This window comes from Typopeltis vanoorti, chromosome 17 (genome assembly GCF_054136105.1).
Source record: "Typopeltis vanoorti isolate ZY-2024b chromosome 17, IOZ_Tvanoo_1.0, whole genome shotgun sequence".
Taxonomy (NCBI): domain Eukaryota; kingdom Metazoa; phylum Arthropoda; class Arachnida; order Uropygi; family Thelyphonidae; genus Typopeltis; species Typopeltis vanoorti.
Window position 1 is genome coordinate 1,644,387 of NC_143565.1, and position 15,614 is coordinate 1,660,000.

General features: G+C 36.4%; 1 protein-coding gene across 1 annotated transcript in view; it reads right to left on the reverse strand.

Moving 5' to 3' along the window:
- LOC150097089 (myosin-14-like) overlaps positions 1-15,614 on the reverse strand; it is a 1,147,103-nt gene that overhangs the window by 975,505 nt on the left and 155,984 nt on the right. Inside the window, exon 3 of the mRNA XM_090407039.1 lies at positions 6,117-6,144. Within this exon, the coding sequence (XP_090263165.1) occupies positions 6,117-6,144 (28 nt within the window). The remainder of the gene's footprint in view (positions 1-6,116; positions 6,145-15,614) is intronic.

Sequence of the window (15,614 nt, forward strand, 5' to 3'; positions counted from 1 at the left end):
TGATTTATCTATAATGTTTAAAGAAAATGATGTAGTTATTATGTTAAATTATGATAACATTATCGATCAATTTGCAGATTTAAAAGCACAAAAGGTAACATTGTAAGTTGTACTACTAACTAGACAAATTAAATAAATAATTATAAATAAAGAAAAAACTTGTTATTATTTAAGAATTTTATCTAATTTCATCTCATCTTCCTTTTACCTTACAGAGTTGAGGGTTTTATTAATCATCAGACCTCAAGCCATTCACAGGATAAGGTGGTCAGCCCTACGTCCAGTGTATCATATGTCCTGTAGTGTTGAGTTCTCAAGGCTGGTTTGCCTGCTTTGCAGGAAGAAAAACCCCAAGATAAACTGGAGGGGGGGAACCTACTGTCCATGCCCAAGACCGGCTAACTTGGCTATAGCTGAGGAAGATCCTTCAGCTCCTCATGTCACCGACGGGAATCAAACCTAGGACACTCCTTCCCCAGGCATATGGTTGCGAAGTGCACAGCCATTAGGCTAACCATGTGGACTAAGGATTTTATTGTCTTTTTAATATTAAAAAAAAAAACACTTTTACATAAAGGGCCTTATAATAAAATTATGCCTAGGGCCTCAAAGGAACATAACCCACTACCGCTTATCAGGAATGATAAACAGTAGCGGGTAATGTATGTATCAGTATGAAGATAGATAAAGTCTAGATTACTGAGGATTTTTCTGATGTTGTTTTGGTAAAAGATTGAATGAGATAAGCTTGTGATAAAGTAGAAGTGATTTTCCCTTTGGTCATCTATATAAGAGTTGGAGGAGAAGGCTGACTTCTTGTCATTAAATGGGTTGAGTTAAAAACCACAGCCTCACTACAGACCATCTGTTAAAAAAAAAAAAAAAATTCAAAGCCCCAAATGCAAAAACCTTGCCTATATTAGTCAAGCCTTCTGCATTTGGTTCTTAAAAAGTTTGTTTTGAATTGGTTTATTTTTTAAGATATAATACATTTTGTTTTTTTTTTTTACAAATGTCATGGAGGTTAAGTGTGATGCTGGGAATTTTGACTTGATCTGTTTAATGTGTACTGAATTTTCATCTTGAACAGCTTAGACCAACTTAATGGAGAACAAGAACTTGGATAGTGTTGGTGTTTCTGTATAGTAAGAAATAAATACTAAATACCCTCATTCCAGCAAAGATTACTTCAGTTATTTGATCAGGAGAAGAATGGAAAGAGTAATCAAAACAGGCATGCAAATCCAGGTCATCTTAAATGGCACTACTGTAGTGCCAAAGGAAATGAGGATGATATTATCTTGGAGAAGCTTGATATGTAGAAAAGGTAACACAGACAAGGTTATGGTCAGAGTTGTCAAGAGGAAAGCTAACATCAAGAGTGACTACAGAACAGCTGGTTAAGTAAAGCTACAGGCTGTGAAGAGAATGATAAGAATTATCCAATGTTCTGGTAGTGAAGTGAACAAGTTTTGTTAGATCATTAGTGACAGCAAATAATTAAGTGTCTCTTCCAGCTTAATTTGTTAAGTCAGAGAAACAAAGCCAGTTTGAATTATGAACATTTACCATAGTTTGCTAACTACTGTTATCCCCCAGTTTAACACATTTGACATATTTAACGTATCCCCCCCAAATCACTCCCTGTGTCACCAGTTTCATATTATTCAGGCCTCCATGGAGTCGAGAGACTCATCGTGGGAGGACCTTCCTAGGAAGCACAAAGTCTACCATACTACTAATTGAACTCATTGACCATTCATGCTCTCATCATTATCAGGCAATGAATTCCATGGTTCAATCACCCTCCATGCAAAGAAACCACTCTTCATCCTCTTGCTCATAGCTTCCTTTTGTGACTTCCAGGGATGGCCTCCTTGTCATCGCACCATCCCACTGTTTCACCAAGAGAAACAACTCCCCAGGGTCAAGCCTGTAACTACCTCTCAACAGTTTAAAAGTCTCGATCATATCACCTCTCCTTTCATCAATCTACCAAACTCTGCAGTTCACATTCCCTCAGCCGATCCTCATAACTAACATTGTACAGTCCTCTAACTATCTTTGTTACCTGCCTCTGTACCCTTTTCACAGTTAATTTATCCCCTTCAAATCCTGGGGACCAAATTTGAGAACAATAATCTAAGTGTGGTCTGATCAGGGTCTTACAATGGAACAATTATGCTTTTATATCTGCAGGTCAGAGTCATTCTCAGTATTGCAGCAATCCTCTGGGTTACCTTCACCGCCTTTGCAATATGTTCTTTGAATTTCAGTTTTTTATCAATCATCACCTGCAGATCTGTCTTCTCCCCTACTTCCTCCAATAGGGTATGCAGCCTCCCATCGATGTATCCCAAACTTCAAGACTTTACATTCTGTTGCATAAAACTAAAACTCCAATTCATTTGCCCATCTGTCTAGTTTATTGAAATCCTCTTGCAGGGCTCCCACATCTGCACGATTACTAATAACATCTCTGCTTCACATCATCTGCAAACAACTGAATATCACCCTGCAATCCATTGACAATGTCAGTGATATAAAGGTTAAACAATACAGGTACTCAGTACTGTGGGGTTCCACAGTACTGAGCCCTGTGGAACCCCACCTGTAGCCTTCTGCCTCCTTGATATTGCCCCATCAAACACAACTCTCTGATCCTGAATCCGTTGACCCAACATCTAAACCCATGTGCTGCAACTTAAATATCAGTTTATCATGTGGCACCCTGTCAAATGCCTTTGCAAAATCAAAAAAAAAAATGGCAGTATGTGCCTTTCCCTAATCAACTGCTCTTGTCACTTTATTATAAAAGGCAATCATATTACTAAAGCAAGAGTACCTCTTAACAAATGCATGTTGATTCTCAGAGATAAAATTACCCTCATCTGCCCAACACTGTATATGATCCCTCACTAATTTCTCCAAGATCTTAACTACTGACGAAACACAAACTGGTCTATAATCAGACACTTGGCACTATCTTACCTTTCTTTCATTCCTTGGGTACCTTTCCAGTAGCCAGATGTTAATTGAAAAGTAAGGTCAATGGAACTGTCAGTTCTTCTTTCGCACATTTTCTCAAAACCCATAGTGAAATACCATCCAATCCCACAGCTTTACTGACATCCAGAGTACTCAGTATTTTCAACACACTCTCCTCTTGCACCTCTGAACCTTGAGCCTGCCCTATCCCTCTAGTATTAAAATATACTTCTCCAGGATGAAATACTCCAATAAAGTGTTCAATATTCATCTCCATTTCCTCATACTAATTTATGTATATAATTTCTAGCATATTTGGCAAACAACTGAATATTAACTCCCACATTCTTCCAAATCACAGCTTCATATTCATCTCCACTTTCTCATACCAATTTATATACATAATTTCTGCAATATGCATAATTTATGTTCAGTTTTTTTATATCCCTTTATAATCTCTAATTCTTTTTTCACTACACTTTCCACTATTTCTGAGCATTTTCAATACACTCTAGAACATTTCTTTCCTTTACCTTGTTTATTTTCCATATTCTTACCAATGTTTCCAAGATATGTTCTTGTTATTTTTTTTGCATATACCTTTGCTTTCTTATACTTTGTCTTGTATTCTCTAATGGCACATACTGACTTAATTGCTAAGAACTTACAACATGTCTTCTTTTCCTGGAATGGCTTTTTAACCTCTTGAGTCTACTATGAAGTTAAGATTTTTTTTATCCTTGCAGAAGACTTCACCGTATACTTCCTGGTTGTATCAATGAATGATTTTTCTTTGGGATTTTGCAAAGTTTCTAAGAATTAGTTCTTGTTTTCAAACCCTTCCACTTTTTCAATAATATTTATTTATTGAATCTACAGTTCATCTGCGAAAGTTGTTCAAATTTGTTCTTTTTAAATCATTTCTATATGTTTTTATTTGTAACTTGACACTCATTTTACCTTACCCAAAATTAAATGGTGATCACTTAATATTTCAAATTTCATGTATACTCTTGTATCCTTCAGTGTGATGATATCACTATCAACAATAACATAATTTTTATTTATTATTATTTAACACCTCCAGGGAGTCCAAAGACTCATTGAGGGAGGGCACTTGCTATGCAACTCTGTCTCAACCACACAGTCCACTAAGTGACTACTACAACTACACCAATGCCATCTATCGCCAACCACCACCACCACCACCACCACTAGTTTTTCCACAGACGATCACAAACATCCATGCCCACGGCAGGATTCGAACACAAAGCCTTTTGGATATAGAGCTTATACGCTAACCACTCAGCCAACCAGGCCAGCTACTAATCAATAAGACTATTCTTGTTTCTTATGTTCTCTCCACATGAATTTATGCACATCTTTACAGCGAAATATGTGACTTTTCACTATTTTCCATGGTTCTTTGTTTTGGTTTAAGCCAATACAGAATACAATTTTGGTCAGCTATGTCCCGATTTGCTGTCTCATCATCGTCCATTTGGTATGTGGGTGGATATCTAATAACAGGCATCACTGGAAAGTGAACACTGGATCAAAGTCAGTTCTCCACAATCCTTAGAGGCTATGTGGAGATGTGGAGATGTCTGTATGATTAAGAATTGCTTAAAACATACTGCTAAGTAGTAGCAGTAATTTGACCATTCTCTTATATAACAATATTAAAACTCAACTGTATGGATTAACCTTTATAAAATACAATGGCTTGTGCATCCCATAGCTCAACTTCCTACCAAACTTTTATGCGAGGAATATAAACAACAATCAAATTCCAAGATCATTATGACTTTAAGTGAGCCTTATGTGCCTTCTTAGATCCACCTTGAACTAATTCAAATCCTCTGCACTCTTCTGGAGAACTCTCAGTTTTATATTTCCAAATGAATATTTTAAAGAAAAATGAAATTAAAGTTACATGCTAACACTATATTAATTCTTAAAATTAAAAAAAAATCCTAAACAGATATAAATATAAATGAAATTCAATGACTTACAGTGGTTAATAAAAAAACTAATTTGCAATCTTAATTGCAGATAGGAAATGAATTTCATCAACCAGTGTGAGACCACTGCCCTGCTTATTGAAGTATGATGTGACTAGAAAAAGTTTCATGTTTGGTCTGTAGAGCAGTTTCCAAAATATCTAACCCTTACTTCACTCACAGTAATGACATACAACAGGTTAAAAAAAAAAAGCCTAACTTGAAGTCAAACTGCAAATTGGAGAAAAAGTGGTCATATCATTTAGAGATACTCATTAACTGTCAGAATAATTATCTCTCTCTCGGTAACTATAAAAATTCCCTTTCCCTTCAGGTATGCATCACAGTTAAAAGCACACAAGTGAATCTTCTCCTCCTCCTCTATACTAACACTCAATCACATATTTTGTCCTGTTAGCATCTATATGTGCCAAACTGCCTTTTCCTCAATGTGTTTAGCTCAATGGACTGCTACAGCCAAGTAAACTGATTTCACATAATTAATGCTATGACAAGGCAATTAATCCTATCTTCCAGTTTGCCTATTTTTGCAGAATTTGAAAAAAATGAAGGTTTCCAGGAAAAACCTTAATGCCTCCATATAAGACAAAGCCCATAAGTCCATATGTGGTCTGACCAATACCTCATATAGAGGCATCACCACCTCCTTATTCCAACACATTAATGTACTTTTCATCGTAGCAACTATAAAATTTAATGTTAGTAATTTCTTTCTAATGCCAGTGGATAGCACTGAAGTAGAATAATACATCAACACTGTTTTGTGTTTGGAATTATACTAAAAATAAAGAATGGAACTCAAACACAGCAAATCTTATTAGGTGGATCTTGATATTGCAATTGATTTATATCTCAACCTTATTATCAAGATAATTTATTGTTTTCTATTAATAATGTAATGCTTATGTTATTCTGCTGGTTATGTTTAAAATTCTATCAATTTAAAACCATTAGTTAATTGTACTATATGCATCTTCATAAATAATCACAAAAACATACACAAAAATACAAGTATCTATTTAATATGCCTTTTCTACTATTTATCTTATATTGAAATAAGATACATACTTTACATACTAAACAATGTATACAGAAATAACTTACGTGCAGAGAATTGACTGGTCCTCACGATCTAATACAAAAAAAAAAACCCTAAAAATTACTACATGTTTAATGATTCAAGAAGCAATTTTAATGACAATTTTTAAAATAATAATTATTATTATTAGCATTATTATGTGGTAACCTCCATGGAGTCACCACTCATTAGGGGAGGCACACTCAGCCAGTACAATGTCTATCATAATGACCTTTGAAGTTATTTACACTACCTGCACTCACAATGCCACTTAGGCAATGCATTCCACTCACTAACAACTCTCCAAGCTAAAAATCTACTCCTCACACCCTTCTTCACCACATCCTTATACAACTTCCAAGGATGGCCTCTCATTCTTCCCATCTTAACATCCACTCATTTTATAATTTCTTCTGTATTAATCCAATAGAATCCCTTAACTAACTTGAACCAACACTCCAGAGTCCTGATATCACTTTGGTTATTCGTCTCTGGACCCTCTCTAGTGTTTCCACATCACAATGAAAACTAGGTGACCAAATGGGAGCACAATAATCCAGATGTGGTCTGACCAATGCCTCATATAGAGGCGCTTCCGTATCCTTACATGTCAATGCACATTCATCACAGCAGCTATGCGATGTGCAGTCTTTGCAACACATGTGATGTGCCCTTGGAACTTCAGTCCATTGTCCTCCATCACTCCAAGATCCCAAATCTCATCCACTTCCTGAAGTACAGCTCCACCAATACAATACATAGCCTTATATCTCAGTATCTCAACGTGTAACACTTGCATTTATTAAAACTGGAATCCCACTCATTAGCCCAAGTCTACTGAAATCTTCCTGTAAAGAATTAACATCGACATTACTCCTAATGATTGTACCTAACTTTGCATCATCATCAGCAAGCATTTGAAGATCCCCAGCCAATCCACATGAAATATCATTAACAAACATGTAGACAACTTTGCACACGTTTGTCTAATATGTCCAGTTCAGACCCAGCAAACATGTGAAAAGAAGTCTACATGAATAATGCACTAGAGAAGTGTGTCATGCAGACTGCAGACAAGAGTACACAAAAGAACACACAGGTAGATTATTATGTCTGTACACTAATGCTAGGAGTATCAGAAACAAAGGGGTAGAGTTTGTTCACTTGATCAATATGATAACTTGAATCCAGTTAGAGTTGAGACCTATGATTGTAGTACTACTATTAACAGTATTTCATGTGGCACTGAGTTTGAAGCCATCAGATGTGAGGTGGAATCTAACAAGATCAATTACATAGTAGGGTGTTGTTACAGACTTGCGGGGATCGGTTGCTAGTGATGAAGAAAAGATGAGCACGAAAGGAGTAATCATACTGGGAGACTTTAATTATCCAAATATTAATTGGGTAGCAGCAGAATCTCATGAGAAGAGTGAAAATGAATTTATTGAGCTATTGTGAGACAACTTCCTCAAGCAGGCATAAAGGAAGGAACTCGAGGTCAAAGAGTGTTAGATTTGATTATAGTGTCAGAGGGCATTTTAGTTAAAGACGTAACTATTCTACCTCTGGTTGATGACAGTAATCATGTGGTACTTACTTGGGAAATGACAAATTTATGAATGTTCCATTCAGAAAAGGTTACATGATGAACTACAAAGCATGAAATTATGACCCACTAAGGAGTATACTAAGTTCAGTTGAATAGGATTGGCTGCTGGATGGGAATAATATCAGCAATGCATGGGAAGCATAAACAATACATACATGATGTGATATCAGAATGTATCCCAAGAGTTCGAAGAATAAATAGGGCAGGTGTCAAATGGATGGTAATCTTATTAAGCAAGAGATTCGTAGGAAAAGGATGATGTGGAAGGAATAACATGTGCATAAGGAAGATGTCTGTTACGAAAATTATAAGCAGCAGGCTAGAATAGTCAACTGTTGTACAAAAAGCAAAGTGCTCTCTGTGATAAAGACAATCTACAAGAATTCTATCGATATGCTGTAAGTAAAAGAAAAGAATGAATATGAAAGAATAACTCTTCTAAATGCAGATGGCATGAGCGTAACAGATGCAAAAGAGGTTGTTCAACTGAGTGCCCATTTTGTTAAAAGCTATCAACCTGGACACAACATTGAGCTCACTACTACCTCTTCACTGGATGAAGAAACTCAGGTGTATGAGAATTAGGTATTAGAGCTGCTGCACAAACTGAACAAGAATTCGGCAATAGGGACTGATGGGATATCAGCTGATCTAGCTATTCCTTTGACCAGACTGTTTAATATGAGTCTCAGAACAGGGAAGATTCTGCAGGAATGGAAAGAAAGTATGGTAATTCCATTGCACAAGGATGGTTCAAAGACCAATGTATCCAACTATCGACCAATTAGTATCTTAGTAGTGGTGGTGAGGATTTTGGAAAAATTGGTTAGGGTTCACATTCAGAAATGGGTTAATAGTGAATCTGTACTTTGAAATGAGCACCATGGGTTTACTAAGAGAAGGTCATGTCTTAGCAACTTGCTCACATTCTATAAAAATGTTACCATTGAACTAGACAAGAGGAATGGATACACCATGATACTTTTGGATTTTGCTAAGGCTTTTGACAGAATAGTGCATGGTAGACCGTTGCATAAATTGGAGAATATGGGTTTGCATTATAGATTATTATTGTGGATAAGAGGATGGCTGACTCACAGATATCAAAAAGTGGTATACGTGGAATGTGAGTCTGCAAGATTTAAGATAACCAGTGATGTACCATAAGGATCAGTAATTGGTCCACTGTCGTTCAATCTGTAGATTAATGATATTGGGAAGGATTTCACAAGTGACATACAGCTATTTGCTGATGATGCAAAGATAGGTTGGGTAATCAGGAATGCTGCTGATATGCAGTACTTGCAGAATGATTTGAATAGGAATAGGCATGGGAAAACGATGTCAGTTCAACATCAATAAAATCATTCACTTTGGCATTATTAGATATCGAATGTCATATTATATTGGTGGGATTATACTGGAAGAAACTGATAAGGCTAGAGATCTTGGAATGTTAGTAGATAGGAAGTTGAAGATCAGGCGCCATGTAGCAAAGATTGAAAATACAATCAAAAGATAATTGCAATGCTGAAACGAACATTCACATCCAAAAACATATAAGGATGTCATTTTGCCTCTTTACAAGGCTTGATAAGACCTCACTTGGACTACTGTGCACAGGTCTGGTCTCCTGGTTCCCATTATGATTCTGATATATTGGAGAGGATGCAAAGGAGAGTGTTAAAAATGATACCAGGATTGCAGAATACTGATTATGAAGATAGTTGAGAATTTGAAGACTGCAGACACTAGCAAATAGGAGAAAGATGGATGATATGATTTAGACTTACAAACTTCTGAAAGGGTCATACAGGATTTTAGTTGATAGAATTTTTCAATTTACAGAGGATGGAGAAAGGACAAGAGGGCATCCTTGAAAGCTAAGAATTAATGCCACTAAGAAGGAGGTGATGTCCAGAATTTTCTCTCATAGGGTGGTGTGTGATTGGAATGGATTGCTATTTGATGTTGTGAGTGCAAGAAGTGTGAATGAATTCAAGAATAAAGTATGATAGCTGGTGCGTATAGTATGCAGCCTCTCTCGATGAGTCCCAACTCTCTGGAGGTCTCTCTTAATAATAACAATAATAATAATATAGTATTTGACTAGTATAATAAGACAAAAATTAGAATATGGGAAGAGAATAGAGCTACAATCCAAGGAGATTCGCTAGGAGTTTTTTTGATTAAATGGCCAGTAGGGAAAAAAGAAATGATTGTGGATGGATTACCTTGCTAGATGGAGATAGTAGTTGGGTGATTAAAGCAGGTGATATAGTTGAGTTATTTAACAATCACTTTATTAAGAAAGTAGGCTTTATTCCTAGAAGGAAGGAAAGGAGGCATGAAGGATAAGAGGATGTATTTCAAATACTGAGCCCTCTGGGATGTCAGTAACACGGGGGTAAGACTAGATGGAATTTCACCATGTTTTAAGGAAATGTGCTAAGGAACTGTCAGAGTGCCACTAACCTTGCTATTTAATGAGTCTTGCAATGTAGCAAGACAATGTCACTGAATACCATTGGTGGTAGAAAGAAAGCATCATACTATAGACCAGTATTTCTATTGTGGCTGGATGGTAAGATTTTCAAAAAACAGGAAAGAAATATGAAGAATTGGGTAGTTGAAGACACTATTATTTATGCAAGACAGTATAAATTTCTTAAGGTGGTGCTCTTATTATAGTAATATGGTTATTTAAGAAAGCTAAACACTGTGTAAAACTAAGCTAAACAAAAGTCATGGGAGGACTTTGCAAGAACATAGAAAATAATTATCAAGAAGGTGGCAAAATAATTTGGAGGTTGTTGAAGAAGCTTAGAAATGGAGGAAAGAGTGCTGTAAAAGGCACTTTTTAAGTTAGAGATGATAAAGGTGACATGAAAATGGGGAAAAAAGATATCCTTGAAGAATAGAGAAACTACTTAGAAAAATTGCTAAATGAAACAAGCAGTGATAGCACAGTGGTAAAAAACATTCAACAGGCACACAGTCAGGAATACATATCCATACTTGAAGTAGAAAAAGCCATCAAAGGCTTGAAATGTGGAAAGGCAGCAGGAGTAGATGATATTCGACCAGAAATGCTGAAGTATGGTGGTATAAAAGTCTTACAGTGGCTGCACTGCATAGTTCAAAAGGCCTGGACAGAGGGGCAAATTCCCGATGATTGGAGTAGAGCTCTCATAGTACCCATATATAAAAAGGGAAATAAAACGGAATGTGAGAATTACAGCGGTATTTCCCTACTGAGTGTTGCTGGCAAGATTTATGCAAGTATGGTTGAGAAGAATTGTGGAACAAAAGCTTGGTAAAGAACAAGCTGAATTCAGACCAAATAGAGGCTGACAGGATCAGATCTTCACTTTACAACAAATAGTTGAGAAAGCATGGGAATATAACAAAGATCTGTATTTAAGTTTTGTCAATCTGGAAAAGGCATATGACAAGGTGCCAAGAGAGAAGCTATTCAATACACTACAGTTATATGGTGTCAATGGGGCATTATATCAAGCAATACTTAGTCTTTATTTGAGTTATAAGTCAGCAGTTAGAATTGATTAAAGTACAGGAATATGGTTTAATGTTAAATCTGGTGTGAGACAAGGATGTACATTATCCCCTCTGTTATTCATTATCTATAATCACATTATGAAGGAAAGTGGCATTAAAAATTATATCAGAATTGGAGATGTTAATATCAGCTCTTTGCTTTATGCAGACGATGTTATACTTCTAAATAAAACCGCTATAAGTTTGCAAGATTCCTTCACTAAATTGAATAACTGTTGTAATAAAAAGACAAAGACAATGAAAATAGGTAGAATCGCTGAAAATGTCAACTGAGTTGTGAACGGAGAACCTGTGGAACAAGTGAAACATTTCAGCTACTTAGGCACGATTTTTAGTGAAGATGGTAAATTAAATACAGAAATAGACAACAGAATCAGCAAAGCTGGTATGCTGGGAAGTCAATTGAATAAATTCATATGGAATAAGAGAGAAATTAGTCAGAACACTAAATTAGCTGTATACAAGACAGTGTTCAAACCAGTTTTAACTTATGGATCTGAGAGCTGGGTCAAAAGTAAAACACTTGACCAAAGACTAGAGACCGCAGATATGAGAGTCCTGAGAAAGATTAGAGGTGTGAACAGATGGCATCAATGACAATATTATATAAAAAAACGAGGATAATGGGAAAGAACTTGACATTGTCAGCATCCAGGAATGTGTTAGTAGAGCTAATCTCAGGTGGTATGGTCACTTAAATGGGAGAGGAAAGATTATCAAAACAAGTGTTCTCTGCCAGGTTGGCAGGAAAACGACCCAGAGGAAGACCAAGATATAGGTGGATTGATAAGGTACAAAGTGCCTTAGACGATAGACATATAAGATCTGATAATGTTGGAGTCTTGACAAGTAACAGACTGATTTGGAGGAAAATTGTAGATAGGAAGTTAGTAATGATGTAAATTTTCCATGTAGTACTATCATATCCTGTATACCCCTTGAGGGTACCTGTCAGGAATTTGATGATGATGGTTATTTTTTGTATAATAAAGTAATAGTAGCAATAGATAAGGCATACATTGTCATTTGTTTTTTTTTCTGAACTTTGCAAAGGGCATTTGGCAGAGTGCCACATGACAAGCTGGTATTTAAGTTGCAACATATGCATTTGAAAATCTGGTTAGTGGATTAGATTAGTAACAGGCTTTCTGATAGATATCAGAGAGCTGTATGTGAGTGAGCAGTATCAGAGTGGAAGGTGAGAAGAAGAGTTTCACAGGGTTCAGCAGTACTGGGAACATTAATGTTTGATCTTTATGTCAATGATATCGTCACTGGACTACAAGGAGATATTTACTTATTTGCAGATGATGTAATGCTCAAGAGTGTTATTAGTAATAGTACTGAAATAAGATTTGAATAAGCTGTAAAGGTGGGCAAATGAATCAATTTAATACAGCTACAAGTAAGGTTTTTGAAATTTTAGATCCACATATAGGATGTGTTGTACTCATTTGGTGGAATTATACTAAAATGGAGGAAGCAACGGGTCTAGGGGTGACTCTAGATAGAAATTTGAAGTTCGCAACATATATTGCAATGACTATTAAGACAACCTAGAGAACTGCTGCAATACCGAAGAGGATGCCGACTAGCAGAAATAAGTAGGTGAAAGTACCATTGTGCTCTGATCTGATCTAGGATATGAAGGGGATATTATTACCAGAGAACGTGTGGAGGCAAATAATGAAAATGATATCAGCACTGTAAAATTTTGGGTATGACCACAGACTAAAGGCATGCTGATAGCTGAATTTGTTGGGAAGAAGGCAGTATGGGTATGATTGACAGATACAAGTTTTTGAAAGGTATTTACTGGTTAACACTGGAGATATTTTTCATATAGCAAAATGATTATTAGTGACACTTTTAGTTTGCAGAAGGGAGAAGTGAAAGAGTTGATTGTTTTGGCAGGCACAAAAGATATGAAAGAAGCAAAACTGATGAGTAAGGACTGTGAGTCTGCCACCTCAGTATGATAGGAAGGAATTAAAAAAAAAAGGACCATGATTGCTAATAAGTCAATGAGAATATTGTGCAAAAGAAATGATGACAGGTTCAATTTGTATATTAATGATATTGAGATGGGTTTAACTAGTGACATACAGTTGTTTGCAGATGATGCAAATTTGGGAAGAGCAATGCAGAGTCAAGCAGATGTGATAGCCTCACAGGAGAACTTGTATAGATTGCATAAATGGGCAGGTAAGTGGAACTGTCAGCTCAATGTTGCAAAGTGTAAGGTTTTGAAATCTGATATGCAATGATGGGATGCAAAGTATACTCTTGGTATGGAAACTTTATAGGAGATAGAGGAGATGAGAGATCTGGAAGTGGTGGCGAATAAGGTCCTGAAATCCAGGGCCACATTTCACAAGTTGTGAAGATGTCATATCGGATAATGGCAATGATGCAGAGGACCTTGACTTGCAAAAATGAAGAGACTATGATTCCAGTGTATAAGGCTTTGATAAAGCATCATATCAATTACTGTGCACAGATTTGGTCACAAAGTTTTCATGGTGATGAGGATATGTTAGAAGGGTCCAGAGGTCTTTGCAATGTGGAGCATGAAGACTGAAAGAATGTAAATTGCAAGGCATTATGATTATGATGAGGAGGAGGGGGGAGAACATGATTCAGACATGTAAGTTAGATGGAGGTTTTATCAGGTTGACATGGAAATTTTTCATAGAATGGGGAGGGCAAAACAAGAGGCCATCCCTGTATAAGGAGGGTATGAGCAGAGTGAGGAATGGGTTATTTGCATGGACAGTAGTTGATGGGTGTAATGCACTGCCTGAGTGTGTTGTGAATATAGACACTTTGAAAGAGTTTAAGGCACGGTCGGATGAGCTTTGTGCATGATAGTGTGTACCTCCCATGATGAGCCTCTAACTCCATGGAGGTCAGATGTTAATAATAATTAATGGTCTACAGTTTATAGATGTATGCAGTGATCAGATGCACCAAAAGACATATATACATCTCACTCCAGAACTATTCAAATATCTGCATTTGAATAGTTCTGGAGTGAGATGTTTGGACAAAGTGTTGCTCAGTGAGAGTTTTGAAGTGCAAAATTAGCAAAATTAGAGATATTGGGGAGCGGGGGATGCAATCAATCATGTGTCTGGCTACCCCTGGGACAAATGATTGTTAAGTGCAGGAATGACCATGCAGAAATAGCCACCTTTGGGCTGAAAGATGTGAATGCAGAAATGACTTTTATTATTATTATTACTAACAGGCAACACCAAGGAGTACTTAGACTCATCGATGGAGCCCCTAAACAGCATGCCAAGAACTATCTAACATTTGTGCAGTATCTACCATACTTTGCTTTAAACTTATTCAGAGCCATGGCACCTACAACAGATTCTGGCAACCTATTCCACTCGTTGACTACTCTCCAAGCAAAAAAACCTAGTCCTAACACCCTTGCTAACTATACTCTTACTCAGTTTCCATGGATGGCCCCCTAGTTCTCCTGCCATCAGACCTGTTCTGAAAATTTTGCTCTGAATTAATCTTGTAAAAACCCTTCAGTAATTTCATTTTTTCACCTTAGTAAAAGTATGAACACTACAACCATGTTAGGAATAATTATCTTAATTTCCCAACATTTCAACCTTCATATTAAGATCATCATCTGGAGTATACACATATATATACAAAAACAAGCTACATTAGATTTCTAACAGTAGCCAAAGTGACAATGATCTGACCAATTGTTCAATCGTTATTTTAAGGGCCTGACCCCTAGTGAAAAAAATATAATAAATCAAAGCCATATTCTATTTAAAACATCATCAGAGAACAAATTCATATAGATAGTTTTAATACAACAAAATAGTGGCTTAATCCATAATTTAACAAGAGTGTTATATTAGAGTTATGCTCCTGGATTGCTTACAGTCCTAATTATAATTAACGCTTAGGCCAAAAGGTTAAGTGGGTAGAATGTGTGCCATCCATATTCCTGGGATTTTTAGACCACCATTATTGAAGATTAGGGTGATTGATAAGAATTTCACAGGCCTCCTTAAATTTAGCTCATACCACGTTTTGGCGTGATGTAAACAACAGGTGTCTTTCCAATCAAATCAATTCTATGTAGAGTATTCGGGGCACCATCAGAAAGGTCAGACTTAACATAGTTATTAAATTTAATAATGTGCCGTTTATGTTCCTTTTTTCCTAATAGGAATTGTGAGTCCTGTTTTCACCCATATAGAGCAAATTACAGGTGCAATGTATACAGTATACTCCAGGGTGGGCCAGTGGAGGAAGTGGATCCTTGAATCTGTTGAATAAGTTTTTTGATTTTGCA